The following is a 27931-nucleotide window of genomic DNA, read 5'->3' as shown; positions in this document are numbered from 1 at the left end:
ACATTTTTTTTTACTCTGAATATTGCAGTATCATCCATAGTTGCAGTGGCAACAAAGACTGATATGAATACAGTAAGTGGAATGTGTGTGGTGTCTGACATAAAGTAGCCTATACTGTATGCACTGCAGTAGCCTTCTGTATGCAGTTACCAGTATTTGCAACAAGTTAGTGACTGTACGCTGTAAGTAAGAAAAGCAAAAGAGGACAACATCCGTATACAGTACATAGTTATTGCAGGGGCCTGAAAGTTTTATGAGAGTGGCGTTTGATGGCCACATGGCAGTCTGTGTGTCTTTGACCTCGTACAGGAAGCTTCTCCGGCACACAGGCCTCCGCTCAAGCAAGTGACAGCTTAGCAATGACTTCAGATTGGATCTGAGCCACCATCAATCCTTCCCTTTCAGATGAAGGGAGAATCCATATCAATTAATGATCACGCAAAGCTCGTTAATACTCCTCCGCTGCCGTTAATCTTCTAAATCACCCTCAGCGAGTGAAGTTGGGCTCGATGAGAGTTTTTTTTTTACCCTCTCTCTCTCTCTCTCTCTCTTCCTCATCCTCTTTCTTCCTTGCCAAGGCTCCTGCAATGTCTGCCAAAGTGAAAGTGTCCTTGTCCTGGGAGAGTCTTCGTGGCGTGCGAAGATCATTCACCTACGTGTGTCAAACCTCAGGCCTCTTGTGACTCATGCACACCAGCATCGTAAAGTAGTGAAAGCTCAGTAGCAATGCTAGGAAAGCTTTTACCGCACACTATCCATCCGTCTCTCTGTCTCTCTCTTTCTCTCTCTCTTTCTCTGTCTCTATGTCTCCTTCTCTCTCTCTCTCTCTCTCTCTCTCTCTCTCTCTCTCTCTCTCTCTCTCTCTCTCTCTCTCTCTCTCTCTCTCTCTCTCTCTCTGTGTGTGTGTGTGTGTGTGTGTGTGTGTGTGTGTGTGTGTGTGTGTGTGTGTGTGTGTGTGTGTGTGTGTGTGTGTGTGTGTGTGTGTGTGTGTGTGTGTGTGTAATCATGTGCAGGGTCTAAAAGCCTCATCAGTTTTCTGATGTGTGCTCAGATATGATGATGAGATCCTGATGCCTCCTCCCTTGATACATAAAACATCTTGCATGCTTGTTTTATGTGTTCACTTCTCAAGGAGTTTGAAGTCTCCCCCAACCACCACCCGCCGTAGCTCATCCCATATCTGACACACTGCCTAGCATTTTAATAGAGGATGTAAGGTAAAGAGAGGATGTTTTGGCAGTAGTCAACTTTATAAATCATTCAAAGGACCTTTGTTGTTCACTGTGTAAAAAGAATGTTTCCCAAAGACGGATAAAATCATAATCAATAAAAGACACAAATATGTTGGACAGGCAGATCCACTACTGGACATAGGGGTGCACAGATCGCGACAAGGTGGTGCTAAAGCATCTGCCCCTTTGCCCTACTGGCTAAAAACGCCCTTTTTGTGGTCCATGCTGACTTGATCATCTTAAAATGCACAGTCACAATAAAAGCATGTGACAAAAATGTTGATTCATTTAACTGAGTTCCAAGATTGTGTTAAGTTACAGCGTTCAACGCTGTCAGTACAAGTCCCCATTTATATAATGTGGCCAGCATTGTTTGGAAATGGCTTTGTAACATAAATATATCAAAAACATGAAGAAAGCTTATTACCAAAACGTGCAGTTTTCATGGTAGTAAGTTGGCAAGCAGCTAGTTAAGTGCGCCTAACTCCCCATAAATAAGTAGAAGACGAAAGCAACACCACTACCGAGTCTTCCGGGTCAACTTACTATCCCCTACTCCACCTCACCTAGACTGAGTGAGAAATAGACACCACCCCCAACTCAATCAAGACTATGAAAGCGGTGTGAAATATTCAGCAAACCCAATGAATGCTCTAGAGTGCCGGTGTAGCCTCTAGAATGATGGCTCTTGAAGGGAGGAGATGCAGGGGGTGAGAGGGTGAACTTTTTTTGGCCCGCTTTGCAACAATTGTTTATTGACTGGAGAAATGGAATCCTGCTACAGTGTCCCAGACCTAGCAGTGGAGCTCATGAAGCTTTGCGGAACACAGCTAGGGCAAGAACCAGGCAAACCACCAACAGGACCACAGAGAAAACAATAGGCCAACAGAAAAGTAACATAACTCCTCCATCAAATTTCACACTCGGCACAATTCAGTCTGAATTGTACCATTCTCCTGGCAACCTCCAGACCCAGACTTGTCCATCAGATTACCAGATGGAGAGGCGTGATTCATCACTCACAGAAAATGTGTCTCCACTGCTCTAAAGTCCAGTGACAGTGTGCCTTTAGACACCTGCATCCGTTGGTTTGCTAGGATGCACCTGCTTGCCCATGGAAACTCATTCCATGAAGTTCTCTGCGTACTGTGCTTGGGTTAATCTGAAGGTCACATGAAGTTTGGAACTCTGTGGCAATTGACTGTGCAAAGAGTCAACCACCTCTGTGCACTATCTCACCTTAGCATCCCCTGAAACCTGTCTGTCAGTTTTTGTGGCCTACCCCTTCATGGCTGAGTTACTGTTGTTCCCAAACTCTTCCATTTTCTTATAATAAAGCTGACAGTTCAATGTGGAATATTTACGACTGAGGACATTTCATGACTGGCTGGATTTGTTGCATAGTTGGCATTCTATGACAGTTCCACCCTGGTATTCACAAAGCACCTGAGAGCTGCCCATTCTTTCGTAAACATTTGTGAAAACAGTCTTTGTGTCTAGGTGCTTTATTATACACACCTTTAGGCCAAGTAATTAAGACACCTTATTCTGATCATTTGGAGGGGTGACCAAAAGTTTTGGTAATATAGTAAATATATAGTGCTGGGGGCATTCAAAGTCAAATAGAAACAGTAATATAATACTTTTCTTTTTGTTTAGTACAAAAGCTAATGGGGATCAAGAACCCATTTTCGTTTTTATATTATTTTGCTATTAAAACTAAGAATAAAATAATAATGATAATTTTAGATGCTGGTACTGAGGCATACCATGATCTTGCCGGGATCACACCGGATGCTTTTGGGGTTCATCTAACCCAGTTAGGTCACTGCCCCTGGCTACAACAATAAAAACATTGGTCTCATTAGACACTTTCTGTTCCCCAAATACACCCCACCTCCCCCTCTCTCTTTCCCTCTTGTCCCTCTTTTTTCTGTCTGTGTGTCTGTGTGTGTGTCTGTCTGTCTGTCTCTCTCTCTCTCTCTCTCTCTCTCTCTCTCTCTCTCTCTCTCTCTCTCTCTCCTCTCTCTCTCTCTCACACACACACACACACACACACACACACACACACACACACACACACACACACACACACACACACACACACACACACACACACACACACACACACACACACACACACACACACACACACACACCTTGCTACCCAGAGAAAAAGGCAAATAAACATTTTGGAAGAAGGAACACAGAAAATCAGAGCAGGATACAGGAGGTTTCTTAACAGTTGTGTATCTATTCATCAATCTGTATGTATGTATCATTCTGTTTATGCTCTTTGCCCCCTGCTTTGAAGTTTTAAATTGTTGGATCTGTTTTTTTTCTTACAGAGGGAGAGAGAGAGAGAGAGAGAGAGAGAGAGAGAGAGAGAGAGAGAGAGAGAGAGAGAGAGAGAGATGCACATGCGCACACACGCACACACTAAAAAGAATGGAGTATGAGAGAGAGAGAGAGAGAGAGAGAGAGAGAGAGAGAGAGAGAGAGAGAGAGAGAAAGAGAGAAAGAAAGAAATTACACAGAACCTTATGACTCTTATGACTCTCAGAAAGAATTGAATTTTCAGCACACCTTTATTACAAATTCTTGGAATACAGAAGCACAAAAAAGGGCCATGGCGTGACAATCACAAAAAAACAAAAGTTACATAGGCCTAGGTAAATAAATGGCTTACATCTCAGCCAGGTGCCAATACATGTACAAAAAGCAATTTAGCATTTCTAACAGAGCACACAGCACCATTATGACACCAGATTTGTTCAAAAAACACCAAATTGTTCATTAGCTTATAGAAGCGAAAATCAATTCAAGTGCGAGATCACAAGGGCAGCAAAAACACAACACAATATCGCCACTAGTGTCTTCTTCAATCACACACACACTCACACTCACGCGCACGCACACACACACACACACACACACACACACACACACACACACACACACACACACACACACACACACACACACACACACACACACACACACACACACACACACACACACACACACACACACACACACACACAAACTTGTTTTTGTTAATTGTGAGAAATGTGCATTAAATCCCATTCATGTCTAATTACATTATATCTAACTGTGCCCAGACCAAAACAGACCCTAACCCTAAGCGAGACTGGTTTTTATACTGTAATTTTCCCAATTACATAAAAGCAAGAAAAACTCCCCAAAAAGGACCCTAATGGAAACTTTTGGAGCCCACATAGATACAAAAACAGGCACACACAAAAAGAGACAAACCGAGACACACACACACACACACACACACACACACACACACACACACACACACACACACACACACACACACACACACACACACACACACACACACACACACACACACACACACACACAGAGTTAATACCTATCTTCTTTCATCTCTCCAAATTAAGTGTTTGCGTGCTATCTCTTCGTGGAGTCTCTACGGTGCTGTGTTATTTTGTGGGTGCGCATAAGTGTGGTATCGGTGCATCACCGTAAAGCAATTGAGAGGGGATTAATCAAATGTGTGCATAAATTACCGTTTTAGTAATGAGTTCTCCTCCTTACACTTAGCTCTATATAAACACAAAAGGGGCTAGATTAAGAGGAAATAAAAAACAACAGCAGAAAGCAAGTGAGATCACAGCACACCAACTGCAGGCAAGAATTCTCACTCGGTACTGGGAAATTATCTGCCTCATTCCTGCGTAGCCGATGGAGTTAACGTGGCGGCGTAGCGAATGTGTGGATGTTTACTTAAACCCGAAGACACAACTCATTAAGCCTTTCCTCTTAATTTTCTCGCCGTCTCTCTTTACTCTTCAAATTATTTACACACATGTATGGATGACCTTAATTAGACATGCCATGAAAAAATACTGCTTCTAACCACAGATCTCCAGATCTCCTTTCCATGGGAATAACTACACAGTTATGCCTTTGGATTTTGGAGATGACATTCACACACACAGTATGTGACAGTCACAACAGTTGCCACTTTATCGTGTCATTTGGTACTTTCTGCCATAAACTCTTTCTTTTCTCTCTCTCTCTCTCTCTCTCTCTCTCTCTCTCTCTCTCTCTCTCTCTCTTTCTCTCTCTGTCTCTCTCTCTCTCTCTCTCTCCCTCTCTCTCTCTCTCTTTCTCTCTCTCTCTCTGTGAATGTGTGTGTGTGTGTGTGTGTGTGTGTGTGTGTGTGTGTGTGTGTGTGTGTGTGTGTGTGTGTGTGTGTGTGTGTGTGTGTGTGTGTGTGTGTGTGTGTGTGTGTCTGTTTATTGCGCATGTACACATCGCTTTGATGAAAAACTCTGAGTGGATAGCAGCCCAAATGAATCAGCCTGATTTGGCAAGTCTATGCAGTACACTGGAGCTTTCCCTTAGATTGACAGAATGTCTGTAGTCCTGAAAGGGCACGTGAGGAGTGCAAAGATCCCCAATGTGGCAACATCAGTGGCCCACCAGCCTGTCAGAATGGAGCGCTAGCCTAGGGATTGATCTTCCGTAATGTGGCCTGATTATGACTGACACCCCACTCCAACCACTAATTGACAGCTGTGACGATTGCCTGTCCGCAACCAAACTAGCGCCATCACTCCACAGCAAGCCAGTTCCTCCCCAGCCTCTCAGCTTTTTCGCCTCTGTCTGTTGTCGTGGCAACACGTGGTTTCGGCTGCCTGAGGAAAGAGGTGAAAGGGTGAGCAGGGACAAGTGTGGAAAGGTGGAACTGATGATGACAGAACAAGAGGAAGAGGTGAACTGGACACTAGAGAGCACACGCACACACGCGTGCACACACGCACGCACGCACACACACACAATCTGTTACCTCGGCCTTTGTGAGTATTTCAGGGTTAGTGGGGCATGTGAAGATGTAATGGGAGGTCGGCAAACTTAGCAATAAATTACATTGGGGTTTTTGCCTCATCATTCAAGCAAAGAAAGCAAAGCAAAGGCCAGGTACAGTTGGTCCAGTGGAGACCAACAAAGGCAGAAAAAAACCATGCTGAGTGTTTCTGTATTTGCTATAAGCTTTGTTGCTGTCTTGTTAAGAATGGGTGAACGCCGGTACAGTAAGGCCAGTACAAATGCCATTTTAATGTCATTGCAAAACCAAACTCAGGTTCAAAAGACTGATGCGATTTCCCACAATAATCTGGGGGGTAAAAATCACTTAAAATATCACATACTGTCAGGGGCGCCGCCAGGAATTTTGGGCCCTATGAAAGATTTTAATTTTGGGCCTAAGCCCCAACCCCCCCCCCCCTTTCTTTTTTTTCTTTTTTTTTTCTTTTTAAATTATTATTATTGTTATCCGGGGGAGCGGAGGGGGGCATGAAGAGCATGAATCTAACATAGATTTATATAGGCCTAATTTGAATTGTTAAGAATCTTCAGAGGAGGCAAATAATCATTCTGAAAGACATAAAGCATTATGGTCAGAAAAGCTGAGGCTTTTGTTTTTCCATATTCAAATAAGACAGATTTCCCAATATCATTTCCATGAACTCTTAATTAAAATGGCGCAGATAGCTACTCAACATAGAGACAATTTTCCTTTCTTTGCGCCTACCCCGTGTGGTTAGCCGCCTGGGTAGCCTACGGGACGCAATTCCATAGGGTTACACTCACAGAGCTTATTGGTAGTCCGCATCAGTCTGGTATTAGACATAGGCTGTGCCGTGTGCGCAGATTATCCAAAATGATTTGGTGACTGACGGCAATAGCCTATCTAACCTGCAGCTGTCTCGTCAAATCGCTGTTCATTTTTTTCCTTCCAAGTTTTCCGTCGGACTGAAACTGAACGTGACTAACAGATTGTGGTGCGCTGTCCATCAGCACCACGCTGACATTAGTCTAATTTAGACGTCCGATAAGCATGTAGCCTATTTCGTGCCAAGGGTAAAACTCTTTGTAACTTCATGAGAACAAGAAAATCTCTTGCCCTAGCCATTAGGTTAGCCTACTCTGTGTTGTTACATTGTTGTGAAGAATGATAGTAAAAATAGCCACCACTTGTCAAAGGCACCGCTCTCCTGCACAAACATGATAATTAAATGGCTGATGAGAGCATCCAAAACTTAGGCTACAAGTTGTTGTCAAATCAGCCTTCATTCCCCTCACTTAAGTTTCAACTGATGCTGTTGGGTGACCAGAGAGAACCAAAACTTTACTGATGAGAGGGTCAAAACCGAACACAAACAAAAGCAGGTCAACGAGTGTTGTGTTCCCCCCTTGCGCTGTTGGTCCACACCGCGCTGACATTGACAGTTGATAGACGTGCAACATTCATCACGAAACGCGGATATAATCTACAAATTTGATATGGACAAAACAACAACCCCTCCATCATGCGTGTTGTGCCATTGCTATGCAGGATAATGGCCGAACCATTTAGTTATATAAAAAAACATTATTTTGGCACTTAATACCCACGAAGCAAGCGATTCTGTCAGCCCTGCAATCGCTTCAGCAGTAGGCTATGGTAGTCGGGAAAGTAGGCTATTATGTTTGGAGGCTAAGTAGTTTATCACTTTTGCCGTTTGCTCGCGGTGAGAATAAAGGTGGAATTTTTAAATAGGAGCCATGCTAACGTGCTCTCTTGGAAGTTTATCCAAGAACTCTGTTTGTTAGTTAGGCCTATCATTTGATTGCGTTTGCAAACGCAATGTCATTGAGTGAGCATAACTTCTTTCTTGGAGAAAAATTGAGTGACCAGTTGCCTGCTTCTGACCCTCTCTTCTTTCTGCCGTCTTTTCTTGAGTTTTTGCCAACCTGACTACATTACTCTGTCACCACCAGCTCACCATCATGTGGTTAAGACATAGATTGTAGCCTACTGTAGCCTATATTACTAAAATTCTAACATTCTATGGGTTAAGAAGACCTCAAGTCGCTCTGTACTCCTGCTGCCAGCATTTCGGACGCACGCTGTGCGATTCAACGCCTCGCGCGCCGCCAGATTGGACCGCACCATTTCGCAAGAGCTAAGGGGGGAAGGGTCCTAAAGAACTGACGAAAACGTTATGGAAATCGATAGTTGTGTGTTTAATGGGCCTACGTTCATTTCCAATTACCATTTCATTATAAATAGACATTTTTTTAAAAGGCAAGAATTTTAGTTCTAATATTATTAGGCTATTAATTGCCATCCGCGGACGGGCCGTTGCATTGGTCTGGGCAATTAGAATCAGTACCACTTTTCCCCGCCTGACGGCGCCCCTGCATACTGTCATACTGTTGTTAGCGTTGTTCTGGTTTTAGTTTATGAGTTCATGGAAAACGTAAGGATTAATGCCAGCAAAAAGATGTTTTTTTGCAAATACATAAAAAATCATTATTATGTACCCTGTCAATCTGTCTTTGTTTTGTTTTGTTGCATTTTTCTGTCTGCATCTTTGTCTCTTTGCTCGACTGTATCTGTGTGCATATGTAGGCCTAAACAAAAACATTACCATATAAAACATTGTGCATATGTAAACATTACCATTACCATGCCTTTATGACATTGCATACATTTGACGGAAGTCTGTTGGTTTGGGAAAAGGATGTACATCTACAATAGCACCGACATACACTACTCAAAGCAAATAGATAAGTACCCCCAGTGACCCTGTGGTATCTGGTCTGCTTCTAGTTGGCTGACTCTTGATGCTATAAGTGGCTGCAACACACACACACACACACACACACACACACACACACACACACACACACACACACACACACACACACACACACACACACACACACACACACACACACACACACACGCACCTGCTTCAAATGGCACATAAAAGCCCCCGAAGCATTGTTCACATTAGAATAAGACTAATGGACACTGCAATTGCCCAATATAAAAGCAGACACAAACACAGTCACACACACACACACACACACACACACCCTGTTGAGACAAATGTGCCCATGGTCACTATATGGATTAAGCATTAGTTGTACCTATTGTTATCTAAGCCCTGGAGATCTGAGGTTGGTTACTTTTCCCTTCAGTTGATAGTTTCCCCATTTCCATGTCAGTATCTGTTTTGTAGTCCAGCGTATGTTTGTGCCTTAGTTTGTGCGTTTGTAATGGCCTTAATAGAGCAGGGAGTGGCAATTCCCCTGATCGCTGCCGTGTCTTAGTGCCTCCGGTTGGACGCATCCATATGGCTCTCTGGTGGGTGTCTTGCTAAACTTGGGTTGCTTAGTTGATAAGTGGTTTCAAACCCCACTGTTTCCCCCATCAAACATACAAAGACACAGAGAGAGAGAGGGGGAGAGAGAGGAGGGGGGGGGGGAATTCCTGTGCATGTGTGTTTCAGAAAGAGCTAGATATGCAGCCCCGCACACTGCAGAGCAAGACATAGGCCTACACAAATACAATAATATGGTAACACTTAATTTTAGGGATACATCTATTAGCACTAATGCATACAATGTCCCTGTATAAGTAACTTGTAAGGCATGTACAAAGCAAAATGAAACATTTGTTAGGCATGTATTCGCAAATGTCTTGTTCATGCACAATAAGGGATTTATTTCCAATTTAACCTTAGTAAGGACCTAGTAGGCCTTAGCGTTTGCTTAGTACATGCCTTACAAGTTACTTATGCAGGCATTAACATTGTATGTATTAGTGCTTATAGATGTATCCCTAAAATAAAGTGTTACCAATGATATAACATACTGTACTGCAGCTGATACTTTCCCTCTCCACAAGCTAGAGATGTGGAGATCTCCATGGGATTTCCATTGGTTCTCTGCTTCCCGTGTTCAGATGGCCTTATTGTGTTGTACAGCAGGCCTTGGACTCCGTTTGGCTATGTAATCCCCCAGTTGAAATCCCATTGGCCACGGGTGCTCAGTGTCAGCTATATGCACTGTGGGAGAATGGCATGGCAGGATGCATGCCATTTTCTGCCAACTCCCCAGCAGCACTCCTTGCCGTGCATCTCGTGGCAGCAGATATGGCCTTGGGAATGCAATACTGTTTGTATGAAATATGCTTCAAGACACAGCTAAAGACACAAGTGAGTACACTTACAGTATGACCATGCCTGAGAAATTCAGTTTGTTGTGCATAGCACATGCCACAACCCCAAATCAAGCAAAACCACAGAGTACACCGAATACAACAATTCCGAAAATCGTATTCTTTCCCAGAATGGGCCTATAATTCTAACAGACCTGGGGTGAATTTCTCAAAAGCAAAATTGCTTACTACATTAGCTACTTTGTTGTTTTCAATGCATTTTCCCATTGGCAACTACCGAAGTTGCTAACAGGCTAACAACTTCTCTTTTGAGAAACTCACCCCTGAAGTGCATCAGGAGGGATGGTGTCCTGCTGAACCGCTGTAATTGAATCCTGTCACAGTTGTCTCTATGAATTCCAGCTCTTGTTCATCATGGCGACTACTACTGAGTCTGAGGTCAGGGGGCTCATTGCAGGTTAAGCACTTCTTGCTTCCCAATATCAGAGCATTACAGGGGACAGGGAGAGGGAGGCTTTCTAAATATCCTCTGCAGAGACAAAGCCTGAACATATGGATGAATATAAAGCACAATTTATTGTTGCGGTTCAAGTTTGCATCTAGCCAGCGACGTTAGCAGGAAAATTACTCAAATGTAGAAACAGCTTGTATTATTCAGTAACAAGCCCCCGTTGGTCACCTGCCAGCACGTCTACAGTGCATAATACCTTCCAACACCAGCCAGAGTAAAAGCTGTCATGTTCTCAGACATTTCATAATAACATTTCTTCCTTTTACCACTCAACCTCATATCCAAGTGCTTTAACTCAACACTCAGCTTCTTATGTAACATATTTCAAAATAACAAGCAAATTACATGCAGAGTTATGCAGCCGGGGCTGAGTTTTGTTTTACCATTTCCAGACAGAGCTCACCCCACCACGTCTTTATTAAGTCATGCATAATTCGGGGACGTTTAACCCAACAGATTACCTCCCATCACGGAAACATCCACCAGCTCTTATTCAAATCATTTCACCTTTTTAACTACCTAATCCCTGCATTGACTTTCAAATGCAGTCAGTCAGTTGCCAAATCCAGCCCTTCGTATTTCCCCTCGCGCTAGGGCATACACTATGCATTAGTGGTGTGGATCGCCACTGCCCTCACAATCCGATTCGATCACGATTCGGGAGGTAGCGATTCGATTCGATTCTATGCGATCCGATCCGATCCGATCCGATCCGATTCAATTCAATTCTACAATGCATTGCAATGCATTACATTTCTATTGAAAGCAAAGCAAATGTTTAATCAGTCATGATGAGGCAATACAAGTAGTCAGATACTGAGCAACAATTTATTGGCTGTTTTCTGTATCAGTCTGTATCAGTCTTGCAATGTTTTGAAGTGCTTTTATTTAATTTAACATTCATTTGCTCCCGAAATATCCATGGAAGTAATTGAAACTTAAAAAAATTGCCGGATCGATTCTGGAACTTGCTGGATCGATTCTGGATCGTCCATGCCCCGCATCGATTCGGATCGCCGAATCGATCATTGTTGACACCACTACTATGCATGCAGCAGGCCCGGCACTCTGTAAATAATTGTCCTTCACGGAGAGTCAAGAGCCTCACCACCACCCACCTTGACCCCTCTTCCCTGCCCTATCCCCCTCCCCCCCCCCCCCAACACACACTCCACACCCGCCCACTCTGCCCTCCGCCCCCCAACCCCATTCAGGTGGAAGGATGGCCCAATGTCAAGAGCTGAGCGAAAGGGTCATGCGTCTACGGCAGAATGTTTGACCCCAATCTTATTGTGCTGCAGATTGGTGTAGCGGCCTCGCCAGGGCTGGACTGGGGGCAGAAATAGGGGGCCAGGCACTTTTGGCTTAAAGGGGCCTCTCATATTTAGCAGTGCAGACTTGACTCACCAGTGGGCCCCGCCTCCTCGTGGGCCCCTATTTTCAGAAATGCAAAAAAAAAATGTTTAAAAAAAGGTTTTTTTTACATTTCTGAAAATAGGGGCCCACGAAGGTGCAGGGCCCACCGGGAAATGCCCGGTATGCCAGATGGCCAATCCAGCCCTGGGCTTCGCCTTCTCTCACCACAGCGCTGCAGCACAAAAGATTCAGAGCTGTGGTGGTTGTATGGTGGCCACTCCTGCTCTGTGAGCTGCTTCTGTTTACCTGGGCGGGCAGTGCCAAGGTCGTTCCTTTCCACCTGCTACTGTCGCATTATCTGAGTGGACATGGGCTTTCTGATTTATGAATGGATTTTGAATTCATTGCTGCCTCAATGCAGCTTCAATGTTGACATACCGTGACCAAGTACTGCTTCTTGGTTACGTGGCAAGTCATGGACTAGGTAATGGGGGTTAAAGGAGAGGATTGTGCACATCCCAGGAAAAGGTGCAGGACGAAGGCCAATTGTAGTTTTCATCCACTATTGAGACTGTTGAGGTCGAAACGTAATCCTCCCATGAAATAATAAAATACAACAAAAAGGATTTGTGTGTGGACTTCTCACTTTGAAAACTAGTTAACTAGGGGACTAGTAACTGATGCAAGGACAACAAGTCAGCAGGATTAAAAAAAGTGATTGCGAGAAAAAAATAGCCTTCTAATGCAACATAGTCTGTTTTATAATGCCTTTTCTTTTTGTGTCTCTGTGTCATAGGGTCAGAGGTGGTGGAAGCACAATGCCAGCGGTTCGAGGTCCGCAGCAGTGATGGGGAGAGAGTGCTGTTCTCTGCGGATGAGCAGGAGATCAGCATTGGCACTGATAAACTCAGAGTGACAGGTAATACACACTGAGCACCCCACATACATACACATACATATAAACCTGCACATACAGTACGAACACACACACACACACACACACACACACACACACACACACACACACACACACACACACACACACACACACACACACACACACACACACACACACACACACACACACACACACACACAAACATCAACATAGTTGCTGAGTTGCATTTCTACTTGACACCATCGACAGGCCAGACCTGACACACACAGTTACCAGCACCATGACAGACCATCTCAGTCACAGTACGGGTTCTTGGACTGTCATCATCTTAACTCTCTCTCTCTCTCTCTCTCTCTCTCTCTCTCTCTCTCTCTCTCTATCTCTCTCTCTCTCTCTCTCCTCTCTCTCTCTCTATCTCTCTCTCTCTCTCTCTCTCTCTCTCTCTCTCTCTCTCTCACACACACACACACACACACACACACACACACACACACACGCACACACAAACTAAACACATATTGGAAAAACTTTTGTTTTTCGTATTCTTTACACCCCACCCCCTTTTTTACTTTCTGGTCTCTATCTAGCATAGTGTTTCTCAACGGGGGCGTTACAGCCCCCCAGCGGGCATTGAGGAGCCCTAGGGGGGGCGTTGAAGGATACAGTTGAGAGGGGCGGTGCTTGGTTGTTGAGAACCACTGATCTAGCAGATGCTGTATACTTCACTCATATTGTGGCACTCATTCAGTGAATGCCAGTAAAGGTCAAGTAGAATGTTTGGGGTCAGGAGATGGGTCCACTGCCCCTCATGCCTGCCCTCTAATTGATCCTATTGTATAGCTGCCCTCAGAAGGAGGCACATATGGTTCAATTGAATGAGAGAATGAAGTGGTACTAAATAGGATGATATTGTAGATTTAATGAATTCTGTCATTTCTGAACTACGTTCAAGGTGTGTGCATGTGCGTGCGTGTGTGCATGCGTGCATGCATGTGTGTGCGTGCATGTGTGTGTGTGCTTGGGCGCGTGCATGTTTGTGCGTGAGAGTGTTAAAGGGGCTCCAGGTAGGATTAAAAGTTTAATTAATCACTGTCCCGAATCAGGCGATGTTTATGCGAGTCATTTGCAAAGGGCCGTACACACACGTCGCTGCTATTTACTCGCTACTTGCTCACTCGCCTACTTGCCACTCGCTCTGGGTGATTTTGTTTACTGGTTGTCATGGTTCCCGCTGTCCGCGCCAATAACGTCCGTACGAAACAAAATGTAGGCTTACGCTGTTTAACGTTGATCGTGCACAACCATGCATATGAGCCTTTGATGGTGTAGCCTACACTGTATTGGATTCATTTTCCTCAGCACTTTTAACCAAAGTGTGATGGCGTGCAGAAGTTGGGTGGTCAGAACACCACAGGGGCAACGTCACCTGTCAATAATCTGTATTCTGCATTCCAATTGGTTACTCGCTTAACTCGCGTCGCTCGAAGATAAAATAAGTTTATCTCGGAACCCGCCCACATCGCATCGCTTGTACTCTCCTCGCCTACTCGCCAGCGAGACTTGCTGGAACACGTAGACATTCTATTGACTTCATCCGCTGAGCGAGTAACTAGCAGCGACGTGTGTGTACGGCCCTTAAGTGAACAATGGCTCTCGCGGCCACTTCCATGGTCCGCTGTCAGAAAACCCCACATGCAACTTTTGACAGCGTCGGACCGAACAAGTGACATGGGAAACACTTTTTATTTGAAACATCGCTCTACATACCGTATTCAGATTTGATGAAAAACATTTCCGTGATGAAAAACAGTCTCACACCGAGTTTATTTGAACAGCATTTTTTCATTACGGTGTAGATTTTGAGACAGTCATGCCACGGGCGCCGTGCAAATGACGTCATCTTACCTAGTGCCCCTTTAAGGTTAAATGTGTAATAGAGGAGTTGGAGAAGGTGCAATGACGACAGAGATAACTGAAGAGAAATTAGTAGTACAGTACCCCATCGAGAACAAATGAACATCGAGCTCCCCAACTATCTTTCCATGTTCCATGGATACAATTATTATACATACAGTATGGCTATATTTACATTGTTTTTAATTCCGAATTAGCAATTCAGAATTAAATAGTTCCATCGAGTTTACTTTGATCTTTCATTGAATTCCAAATTGTGAAGTGTTCACATGGCGTTATCAAAGAGGAATTAAGCTGTATTCAGAATTAAAGTGAGTTCATTCTGAATTAAATGTCTCATGTAAACGAGGCCTATGTACCAGAGAGAGTAGAGAGATATATATGCTTAAAGAATCTCTGTATGTACTGTATCATCTTGTAAGATAGAGAATGAGAACTCTCTTTCTCCTTTTCTCTCTCTCCACACCTATCCCAGCTTCTCACTCTCCTTCTCTACAGGCCTTCCTCCTTCAAATCAATAAAGCTTTATTGGCACGAATATTTGAATAATACTCTTGACAAAGCTAAATTACATTGACACACATTTCTCTTTTTCTCATTCCTCTTCCCCACTAATGACACTATTCCTTTAGCCCTCCCCACTACATCCCCATCACTGTTTGTTCCTCCTCTGACACCACATTCCTCTTTCAACCGTTCTTTCTTTTACTGCGACCTACTCCCTTGACACCTCCTCTCATGTTGCCTTTTCACCCTGCCCAACCCTCACAACCCCCCCCCCTCCCCCCCTCCATCTCTCTGTCTGTCATTAGGTGTCTGAGTCTTTGTACTGTACCTGTCCTTCTGGCCTCTGGAGACTGCCCTCCTATCTCACACATTCTCCACATCATTACCCTGGCTTGCCTATTCTTAGGCCAGCCACCGAGATGCAATTAAAGTGCCTTTAATGAACAAGGTGTTGAGTGGATTGTCCTTGGAGGGCTACCTGGGGGTATTTTTTAGATGTGTAAATGCTCACCTTGTCAAGACCTTTTCACTCTGTTTTTCTAGGCTATTCAAAGATTCTATAGGCCTACACAGCTACCAATGAGCAAGGCCGAAAGTTGAAGAAAAATGTTCTGTGTAACCCCAGTGCCACAAAATGATAATTAGGAATCCCACATGCTGTCATAGTTTTGTCATTAATAATATAAAAAAGGTAGTTGTTTATGGCAGTTGTTTTGTTTTCCTCTCAATAGTTTTCATCTTACCAGGTAACCATGGGGACATTGCAGCCCATTGCATTACAGCCAGTGATGATTATGATGGAGATTTTTCTTAACTATGCCCCTGCACTTGGAGGTCCACCTGCCCTGCTAATGGAGATGTCCTCTCTGATTTCCCCAGGCAATGAGGGAGTGGTGTTCGAGCACTCGGTGGAGACACCCCACATCCGAGCAGAGGCCTCCCAGGACCTGAAGTAAGACTGGATATCTTTCTCAACACCTCTGGGTCCATCTAATCTGCACACAAAGGCAGGACCACAACTATTATTTTGAGCTCTCATTGTCACGAGAGAGAGGAGTGCCTATATGGTTTTTACTCATTGGCAACGGTCTGTGGAGATTTGGTTCAATTTTGGATCATGCCATCACTGGCTTTCCAGCCGAACATTTCAACTCAACTGATGACAAACCCTACACATTACATAGAGGCAGCCAAATATTTTCAAGTTTGGTCATTGTGGTCACCAATTGTACAGAGCCCTCCCAAGGGATAAAGATACATTCATTATTAATGTCTCTTCATAGGAAATAAAGATAACTGGGTATAACTGGGTTTTTAAATATTAACATATTTATTGGCAAAGAGACTAATCGCCCAATGGCACGAGACTGTATGGGGCTATCGGAGGGAGGTTTTACCAACGTTCCACGCCAACTCTGCTAGTTAGCCTCCGTTACACTCAGTGGCGGCTGGTAGTCTGTCAAACAGGGGAGGCTGTTCAATTACAATATGTCCAGAACGCAAAAAAAAAAAAAAGGGGGGGGGGGTCAATTTTGACACACACCTTATATTGGTCCTGTCACATATGGCCTGCCCTCACACACTGAAGGACTCTTGTTGAAACAAATGTGTTAATCATTAATCATTATCCCCCTTGTAGCCTATTCATAGGGAAATGTTTTTATTATTATTATTATTCATTAGGCCTACCTCCGCCACATAATGATGTGATTGAGTTTGCCTTCGTTGTCTTTGTTCATTACTGGGTGCACGGCTTAACAGCACAGTAGGAAAGGACTCGCCACTCACGGGACTTGGCAGTTAACCAGTTGATCAGACACCACGAAAGCTCAAAAGAAAAGTTTGTTCTTCCCTACCTTTTTCACCAAGTCAATATTAGGCAGTGCTCTGCTCTGCTCCTTGATATTCATTTTCTCCTCATAAGGACGACTGGAATTCGCCAGAATTTAATCCACAATGCTTGGCATTTCATTTTGCATAGCTCTCTAGCTTTCTTGCAAGCTAGCAATAACGAAAAGTAGGCAACCTCAACTTTTGAATTGGGAGATTAAAAAGGATAAGGACGTGCCACTATTAAGACTTTATTCGCAACACTAGGTTTACAAGAATATGTACACAAAACTGGGGTACAACGCAATGAATAGCTTCCCCACTGGTTATCACGACGAAACTTCTCAGTCAAATTAATAACATATCCGCATTTCGAAATGAAATCAACTACTGTAGCCTACTGACACGGGGTTCACCCAATCACAAGTCGGAGCTCCAGTCTCCGGTCCCTCCCCCCTCCTCTCTCTTCTCCATTCACTCCCAGTGAGGCTCAGTCTCAAAATTAAAAAAATTTCACGGCAATAGCCAATGACCGTTTAGCATTTTGCCATTGAAAAAGTGCACAATCCCACATGCCATTGAAGTCCATTGAGACTCGACTCGCTTGCGTTGTCATGAGCGGAAAAAAAACTTGTGCGAGCCTCGGGATCTTATTACAGATTGGTTTAATCTCTAAGTTGAGCACATGCATCTATGGAGCTGGGTCTGAAATAGCAATGATATTAAGTCGTGTAAAGCATTAGTTTACATACTATTTCTCCGTGATTTTGGACAGGAGGCGGCGCCTCCCTTGTACTCAAAGAGGAATCGCCTCTGCTTACACTTGTACACGAGTTTTATAGTGTAAATAAAAATAGAAGGGTTTAGACAGGGCACACAAGGAGTAATGAAAGTGAGCATAGGACTAAAATGAATCCGTAAACTCATTTCAATTGAATAAATAAAATGAATGCATGAAATAGTAACAAGAGAGCATTTCTTAAAATTCATTATTTGAGCTCTTTCTCTTTTTATGTGGGGGGCTCCATACAATTGGTGGGGCTGGATGTCACAAAGAAACTTCATGATCATTCTTGGTCTCTGTCCATCAATCTATGCCCTTACAAATATTTTCAGTGGATACAAGCTTAACATGGCATCATAAAGGAAGCCATTGAGAGTGCTGTATTCAGCTGAAGGAGAACCAAAGCACTTGCTCAACATTAAAATAAAGATGACAGTGGTCAGCATAGTGAAACAGGATGCTTATGGAGTGGACATGGATTACATTTGGATGAACAACTGGACAATGAAGACTCAACTGAGTTCAACAGGGTGAGTAAACAAACTTTACAGCTGGCTTAGTCCAATGCACTGCAGATCTCTTCAACTGTATGTCAATGAATCTGTGATGATGAAAGCTTAGCGAGGCATTTTTTAATCAACTTTCTGTAATTTAACTGAATGCCATTTCACAAGTTAGTAAATTCAATATACAGTGTGTATTCAATATAACCTCCCATTTGCAGCTACTGGGACTCCATATTGTTTATAGTACTGTAGAACTAAACAGACACATTTGCATAACATTTACTCTTCACTTCACTGATTGCAAACTTCCTTAGCCAGCAGAAACATCATGCAGCAAACCTAAGAGCAGGCTTTCATAACAAAGGTTTCATTTGCACAAAAATACAAGCCGTTAATATTGTGTTGATGTAATGTGTTGTTTTACGTAAATAGTCAACATTGTTTCCTTTTTCATAGATGGATGGAGTGATCAGCCAGTTTTTTCCTGATGAGCGTCTTAGGCGAGGCAGGTCATGATAGATGTGTTCAGTAGGGCTGTAACGATATTGTATCGAATCGAGAAATTGTGATGCACAGAGTCACGATATTGTATCGTGATACAAGGAGGCAGTATCGTGATCGTGTTTTGATGCACATCAGCCCAGAAAACAACCACAGGATATGAAGTGATAGTGCTTCCAAGCATCATCATCATTATATAGAAACTTTTTAAAATTATCAGTAGTCTCTTTTAACATATTCTACCTATAAACTATCATAGTTTTTATTTATAAGGTTTACAATGTTGGCAAATGTGAAATTGTGGACTGCATCGAACCGTAGGTCATGAATCGTGATACAAACCGAATCGTGAGTTGAGTGTATCGTTACAGCCCTAGTGTTCAGAGACCCTGCAGAGCTCTGCTGGAGGACCACCAAAGGATATGGAGCTGGAGGACCAACTGGAATAGCAGTCCCTTAGGGATGAGATAGAGTGTGTCAATCAGATCATTCTCACCTGGTTACGAGTGTGTGAACAAAGACAAAGCATGGAAGTATTGCCTGTGTTATACATTTCATTATGTAACATCTGAGCAATTCTAGAATTTGGGGATGCTGATGTGAGGTCAAGGCCTGTTGTATTTCAAATGAATCACTGTCACACATCTTCCTGTCTGTGTTGTTATTTTTTGCCCACAAAAAAATTGTACTTCACTGTTTTATCTGGAAATTGCTGCTAAATCTTGGCTTGCACCATTTCATTTTATTTTGCCAAACTCTTAGCAAGGGCGTTCCGGTTTCCTCACACAACGACAACTTCAAAATCATTTCTGTATGAATGAGCCAATCAGTTCCATAGATGGGCGGTGCCATGGCTCTCAGATGCGTCATTCTCAGCTGTGTTACGGGTCGAGTTCAGTTTCAGTGGCTGAAGTGGCATGTCAGTGTTGGTATGTCAGTGATTGTTTATCCAAACACATGCAAGGAATCTTGATATGGACCCTAATTCGAAAACGTGCCGGTCCAAAGGGGTGACAATAGATTGAGGCCCAGAGCAAGATTGCATCCCTGAGCAAGACTCATTTAGGACAGGACATACACATAACATCACACGACTATTGCACATGTGCCATGCTCCACATACATAAGCACTAACTGACAAAAACAGACAGAAGACAGAGGACAGAGGCCTATTACAGATATACAGGCATTTTAGACGCAAAACAAATGGCACAAAGACATTAGTAAACATACCAACACACTTAAAACGAGCTTGAAATGCTCAGGAGTTCACAGCTGAGCATCGCACCGGAGGTCTCTGCACCACTGAAGATTTTGCTTGACAATTGTGAAATAGGACAAGTTCATGTTTAATTTTCATACATTTCAGGTTTGACATTATAATCTGAAAATAACTTCTGTGCAAATGTACCTCTATCGGGTACAGTTATCAGTAAAATAAAAAAAAAAAAAGCAAAATGGTGCTATATAGGCTCTATAGTTTTTCTGATTTGCTGAGTAACTTCAAATACATGTCGGCCAACTGTGTGAACAAAATAACAATTGGAATGTATTTTTCACTTCTTCTGTGTTTGCTTTGCCATAGGACCCATATTTTGTAATGATACGTTATTGTGATTTTCAATGTTTTGTCTTTTCTGTCACAGACAAGTCTACCAAAGTATACAGTTCCACCAGGCAATGTAACTGTGTATTCCCATTGACACGAGTATGATTACCTTCTTTTGTGGAATGGAAATGCTGCATCCTCAGCTGATAACTATTTAATTAATGGGAAATTCTTACATCGTTGTAGTATTTAATCATCTCAGTGTCCCAGTGAAACTGGCTTTAGGGATGCATTGTCGAGCCATTTCCTATTGTTCTGTGTCAGTGTTAGAGGAAGACTTACTTGGCACTTCATGAGATAGAGGCTGGCTTGAAATAAGTCCACCCACCCCTATTCACACTTTAAGACCCCGGACAAGGGTGGAATGACCTTTGTGCTAATGAATATCTGTTTCTGGTGTTGCATTAACTCTTAGATAATTTAGTGTTGTGTGATCTGTCATACTTTTACAATAGTTGTAATAATCGCTCAGATATACAGTACACTGCAGAGTGTTATTGTGCGAGTTGTTTATGGTACAACAGCTGTGTTGTCTGCATACTGGCAGTCACGCTTCTCAGTATTCATGACCACTCCTAATCTTCTCTATATGTATTTTGAATGCTCCACTGATTTCCTGCCCTCTTTCACACTGTATAATAATCTGCGTCTATATCCCTCCGAGAGCGGTGCCGGACACTGCCTGTGACGTCATTCACGCAACTGTTGCAAGGCTACAAACGCAGCATACAGAGGCTTTCTTCGCCATCACGGGGGATTTTAACCACGTCACCCTTAACTCCACCCTCACCAACTTTCATCAGTTTGTTGATTGTGCAACTAGAAAAAATAAGACCATTGACCTCCTGTATGCAAACGTGAAGGATGCTTATAGTGCTACCCCCCTTCCTCCACTGGGTTTATCTGACCACAATTTGATACATCTACAGCCTCTGTACATCCCAAAAGTACAAAGGCTCCCAGTTACCACACACACTTTTAGAGAATGGTCACCAGAAACTGAGGAGGCACTAAGGGACTGCTTTGAAACCACTGACTGGAGTCTATTGCAGGGCAGTGATGACCTGGAGGAGGCCACAGCATGTACTACTGACTACATAAACTTCTGCATGGACATTGTTGTACCAACAAAGACTATTCGCTGCTACCCCAACAACAAACCCTGGGTAACCAGGGATGTCAAGCAACTCCTCAATAGGAAAAAGAAGCTTTTTAAAGAAAACAACTTGACAGAGCTGAGGAGTGTGCAGCGAGAACTCAAAAGCAGAATGAAGGAGGCCAAGGTGGCGTATGGGAAGAAGGTGGAAATGAAAATGAAGGACAATGCTAAAGAGGCATGGCAGGGGATAAAAAAGATCACTGGGTGTGGAAAGAAGAGAGGTATGGCAGAAGGCGACCTGTCAATGTGCAATGACTTAAACCATTTTTACAACCGGTTTGGAAACTCTGACACAGAGGGCAGAATTTCCCTTGTCACCTCTATCCCTACACCCCCCCAGCCCACACTTGACAACCACTCTTCAGCAGGCTCCCATCTCCCCCACTCACAACCCCCCACTCCCGTTACTACTTCACCCAGCTTCACTAACAGGGACACTTCATCCCCACACCCTCCTTCTCTGCCTATGGTCACCACCACTCCCACCATCATCAACAATGCAGCAGTACCCCCACCAATGGACACAGCAGGCTCACAAATCCCCACTACCTCTATCCCCCTCCCCTGCTCCTCACTTCTGCGACTTGGAACAAACCCACCACCCACCCCTTTCCCACTCCCCCCTTACCCCAACCCAGCACTCCCACAGCCGACAATCACCACTGATCAAGTTAGAGAGACACTGAAAAGACTTAAGTCCAAGGCGGCCGGCCCTGATGGCATCTGTGCAAGACTGCTTAAGACATGTGCTGAGGAATTAGCTGAGCCTCTTCATCACCTTTTTAATAGGAGTCTACAAGAAGGCAAAGTTCCTATCTTGTGGAAAACGTCATGCCTGGTGCCTGTTCCAAAGAAAACTCACCCCAAAGAACTTAATGATTACAGACCGGTTGCCCTCACCTCACACCTAATGAAAACTTTTGAACGAGTGCTGCTGCGTAACTTTCTCAAACCCCAAGTACGCCACGCACTGGATCCTCTGCAGTTCGCCTACCAAGAGAACGTGGGAGTGGAGGATGCTATCCTGTACCTTCTTCACAGGGTACACGCTCACTTGGATAAGGGTGGCTGTGCTGTGAGAATCATGTTTTTTGACTTCTCCAGCGCATTCAACACCATACAACCACTGCTGCTGAGAGAGAAATTGGTGCGGATTGGAGTGCAGCCTAGCCTGGTAACCTGGATCACTGATTACCTCACAGAGCGGCCCCAGTTTGTAAGGATGGGTGACATAACATCAGAGACAGTGATTAGCAGCACAGGAGCACCACAAGGAACGGTTCTCTCCCCCGTGCTCTTCACCCTGTATACGACTGACTTCAGCTACAATTCTGGGACATGCCACATGCAGAAGTTTTCAGATGACACTGCAATTGTGGGGTGTATAAGAGACGGTCAGGAAGAGGAGTACAGGGGACTGGTGGATGACTTTGTAGGATGGTGCCAAAACAATCAGCTGCACCTGAACACCACCAAAACCAAGGAAATGGTGATCGATTTCAGGCGCTCCACCCCGCCCTTGGTGCCTGTTTCGATTGGGGGAGAGAATGTGGAGACTGTCTGTACTTACAAGTACTTAGGAGTGCATCTGGACAATAAGCTGGACTGGTCCACAAATTCTGATGCACTTTACAGGAAAGGCCAAAGCAGGCTCTATTTCCTCAGAAGGCTGAGGTCCTTCAATGTCTGCAGCCAACTTCTGCTCATATTCTACCAGTCTGTCATGGCCAGTGTGCTCTTCTACGCTGTGACTTGCTGGGGTGGAAGCATTAGGAGGAGAGATGCTGGACGTCTTGACAGACTGGTGAGGAAGGCGGGGTCAGTGGTGGGCATGGAGCTGCAGTCACTCACCTCAACAGCTGAGAGCAGAACACTGAGCAGACTGGACTCTATTATGGACAATCAGCATCACCCCCTTAACGCCACCTTCACTAACCAACTGAGTCTGTTCAGTCACAGACTCCGTGCTTTCACCTGCAGGACAGACAGGCTAAGGAGGTCCTTTGTCCCTTGGGCCATTCAACTGTTTAACAGTATACAGAAGGACACTAAGAAGGACATCATTATTGGGGATTGGACTGCCTGAGATGCCAGAGCTGGCCCAGATCTGGAGCCTCTTGGCATGTGTGTGTGTGTGTGTGTGTGTGTGTGTGTGTCTGTGTCTGTGTGTGTGTGTCTGTGTGTGTGTGTGTGTGTGTGTGTGTGTGTGTATTTGTGTGTGTGTGTGTGTGTGTGTGTGTGTGTGTGTCTGTCTGTCTGTGTCTGTGTCTGTGTGTGTGTGTGTGTGTGTGTGTGTGTGTGTCTGTGTGTGTCTGTTTTTATGTAGCTACTTGACACCTGAATTTCCCCCTGGGGATCAATAAAGTTTCTCTACTCTACTCTACTCTACACAGGGTTCATTCATATATTCTTCACATACCCCATTTGTTAATTGGTCAGTAGGAAGAACAATGCATATGAATGAGCTTTTCACTTCATAGTTACTGTGCTGTGCAATTGTCACTGGTCCTATATTAAACAGGCAATTGATTAGAACTCCCTGGCTGTGGTGGACATTACAGTAAAATGCTTTCCTCAGCTTGATTTTTATTTAGGTAATTAGACACTGCCCACCTTGTCTGCATTTGCCCATCCTTAGCTCTAACCCCACCCCCACCCCACCTCTCTCTCACTCTCACTCACTCTCCCCGGCTCTCATAATTTCCCCCCAATCCATAAGTACCAAATTATGCAGTTAAAGCAAATGGAACATGTAATGACTTGACAGAGTCTATTAGAGGCTAATGACGTATGCTGAGGTTTTACAGTGAGAGAGTTAAATCTGTTGCAACACAAATTAAAGTGGCTGTGGACGAAAGATGAGTACTACCAGAGATGAGTGCGACCATGGGCCAGAAAAAAATGTTGGAAAAAAGTCTTTAGGTAGTTTCTTTGTCAATTTCCTTTTCTTGAACCTCACCTTTCAAAACTTTTTGTTGCATTGAGCAGTCATTCAGACGAGGGTCACAGAAGCCCTCAACATTGGCCTCCATCCATCACTCTTAAATTTCAAGACCTCGGGAGATTTCCGTGCTTCCTTTTTTGTGATCCTTCAGAAATTCCTTTGCCAATAAATTATATGACTGCCATCCACTTAGGTAGCTGTCATATTTCTGCCCTCCCCCTCTCATAAATAATGGGCAAAGAAATTAAGTGGAGTGAATTGAATTGAATCCTTGGTGGTTTATGATATGTATTTATATATTTATTTGAATGTAAGATTACCTCACTGAAAATACATTAGCTGCCATTTTGTACTGCGCAATGACTGTTTAATAGTTTCTGACCACTAAGAAGAATTCAAGTTCAGGCTTGTTGCTATGGTTATGGCACTCTCCTAGGACAAATGGATAAGTTCTCAGGGCACAGAATAGAAATTCATATGGGCTTTGAATACTGTTTAAAAAATAATGGAAAAAACATCAGCAATGTTCTTATTCCCTTCATTCTCTTTCAGCCTGAAATTTCCCTATACATCCTTCCTTTTTAATGTTTCGTTTGTTTTGGTCTGCCTTAGCTCCCTTGGTGAGGCAGGGTGTAAACTTGCCCCAGGCAGGGTCTTTATTATTTATGAACTGCCTTTTTAGACAATGAAATATGGCTTCTGATTGGGAAGAGTTTTGTGAGTCACACTTTTGCCCTTTCTCCTGCTTTTTCTCCATCCATCCACTCAAATTTTGTCAAAGTAACCTCAGCTAGTGACATTATTAGCCAGAGGCTGTTGCCCCAGCCAGAGCTGGTAATAGGAGTGTAATTGCATGGTTGTGGTTGTCTTCTCTCTACCTGTCTTCCCCAATCGTTCAGCCTATAGCCACTTAAATAGCTTCCTCTCTTAAGAGTTGGAAAATAGTGAGAAAAGCCAGAAGTAGAGAGAGCAAGAGTGATTCTCAGTGTGTGTGTGTGTGTGTGTGTGTGCGTGCGTGCGTGGGTGGGTGGGTGCATGTGTGCATGCATGCCTGTGTGCGTGTGTGTGTGTGTGTGTGTGTGTGTGTGTGTGTGTGTGTGTGTGTGTGTGTGTGTGTGTGTGTGTGTGTGTGTGTGTGTGTGTGTGTGTGTGTGTGTGCGTGTTAACGCGCTCACATTGTTACAGAGAGTGTGTAGAGGGAGAAAGGGGTACGTGTGTAAGCTAAAAGGAGGGCGAACTGGGTGCACCATTTCATCAGCAATCAGTTAATTTGGCCCGGGTAAATGAAACAGGAATTGATCTGCCCACCCACTGGGGCTGACACGCGGTTCATGCCCAGTCCAACCTTGAGGAAAAGTGTATGGCCCTATGGATGAGACTTCAAACGAGGCCACAGTGCTGTCGATATTCCCAGCCAAATCAACCTCGGATGATGAGTCATAGCAGCACAATGATGGTCAACTGGAGACAGAGGGAGCAATATAGAGAGAGAGAGATGGAAATCACAAAGAAGACAGGAGAAATCAGTGACTCCATTTTTCACTTGCCTCGTCTCATTTGTTCATGTAAACTACTTAGAAGTCCTTCTTCTCAACAACATCATAAGCCTAAATTTACACACTGGGCTGTGTACTGTATATCGTATTTTAAGCCTTGTCATCTTTTCTGTGACATGTTAGTTTGAAATGTTAAAAATAATAAGGCTCCTCTGTGGGGAGGTTCCCCTCCCCTCCTCCTCCCCTCCTCCCTACCCTGTGGCGGACCCTCCTCCCATCCTTCAGGGACGCCCAAGCCCCATCTTTATTCATCCACCCGCCTGGCCCACTTAATGGGACATTGCGCAGTGAGGATATTTTCTGCTTTCACTTCATTTTTTATTCATCGTTGATTAGTCAAATTAGTCATGTCGAGGAGACTGTAATCAGGAGAATATAAAGGGGAGCGGGGGGGGGGGGCTGAAAGAGAAGGGTGAGAGGGAGCAGAAATTATGGATATTGACCCAATTGCAAATTAAAATAAAAATCAGAGAGCAGAAGGAGAAAATGGGGTTGAGGGAATAGTGCCGTCAGCTGAGAAAAAGGCAGTCGGGGACAGTGGTGTAGTCTACGTAGAACGCAGGTATATGCAGTATACCCAATTCGAAATTTCAGGGATTTCGGTATACCCACTTAAAATTGATTGCTCCATTATTTAGAATAGCACAGATGAATACAGTATACCCATTTCAAAAACTGCTCAAATATACAGTATACCCACTACAAAAAAGTAGACTACACCACTGGTCGGAGACAAGTATATCAGTGTTTGGCTGAGGCCATGTCATCAACGTTGCCAGATGAGGCTGATGATATCCAGCCCAAAAAATGCTCAAGCACAAAATCCTGCCCAATTCTATTGAATTCTATGGCAAAAATCGGGCAGGTTTTTCTGCTAAATGCCATTTTTACCCGCACAAGGCCATCCTAAGCAGCCCAATTGGGCAGGAAACAGCCCAATCTGGCAACAGTGCATGTCACTGGGGGATCTGATCCCCAGTCCTTACCTGGAGGGAGGTCAGAAATGCTCTGAACAGGCCTCTCACGCCATACATATGTCATCCTGTCTCTGAGGACATACTTTGTGATTGTTTCACAACAGCATGAAACACTGTTAGGCCGGGCTTCATTGATTTCCCCCGGCGCTCACTATTGCTTTCACATATCTGCACATAACAAAAAAATTGAAATGTTTTCATAGCAAGACTGTGTGGACAGAAATAGTTGTCTGTTGCAATATGGTCAGTATTGATTCTCTTTTGCATACAAACAAAATTAAATCAGATGGGTAGGCAAAGGGTCTTTGAAATATGTATCACCAAACATCTTGTTTCACTATTAATCATGAATTTTTCAGTGTCATTATCCTAATAATTAAAAAAAAGACCAAAAAAAAATAAATCAGAACTAAATATTGACACACATCAGTCCAGTCAGTGTGTGTGTGTGTGTGTGTGTGTGTGTGTGTGTGTGTGTGTGTGTGTGTGTGTGTGTGTGTGTGTGTGTGTGTGTGTGAGTGTGTGTGTGTGTGTGTGTGTGTGTGTGTGTGTGTGTGTGTGTGTCAGGCCCGTTGCCTTAAAGTAGGCAATGTAGGCATTTGCCTAGGGCCCCCGAGTAGGAGGGGCCCCCACGGAT

At 43.9% G+C, this 27931-nt stretch overlaps 1 protein-coding gene across 1 annotated transcript in view; it reads left to right on the top strand.

Moving 5' to 3' along the window:
- LOC134465642 (zeta-sarcoglycan) overlaps positions 1 to 27931 on the top strand; it is a 266388-nt gene that overhangs the window by 218175 nt on the left and 20282 nt on the right. The window contains exons 5-6 of the mRNA XM_063219412.1: positions 12906 to 13028; positions 16308 to 16380. Of these exons, the coding sequence (XP_063075482.1) occupies positions 12906 to 13028; positions 16308 to 16380 (196 nt within the window). The remainder of the gene's footprint in view (positions 1 to 12905; positions 13029 to 16307; positions 16381 to 27931) is intronic.

The sequence above is a fragment of the Engraulis encrasicolus genome, chromosome 16 (assembly GCF_034702125.1).
Source record: "Engraulis encrasicolus isolate BLACKSEA-1 chromosome 16, IST_EnEncr_1.0, whole genome shotgun sequence".
Classification (NCBI taxonomy): domain Eukaryota; kingdom Metazoa; phylum Chordata; class Actinopteri; order Clupeiformes; family Engraulidae; genus Engraulis; species Engraulis encrasicolus.
This window is presented reverse-complemented; position numbering and strand designations above follow the sequence as displayed.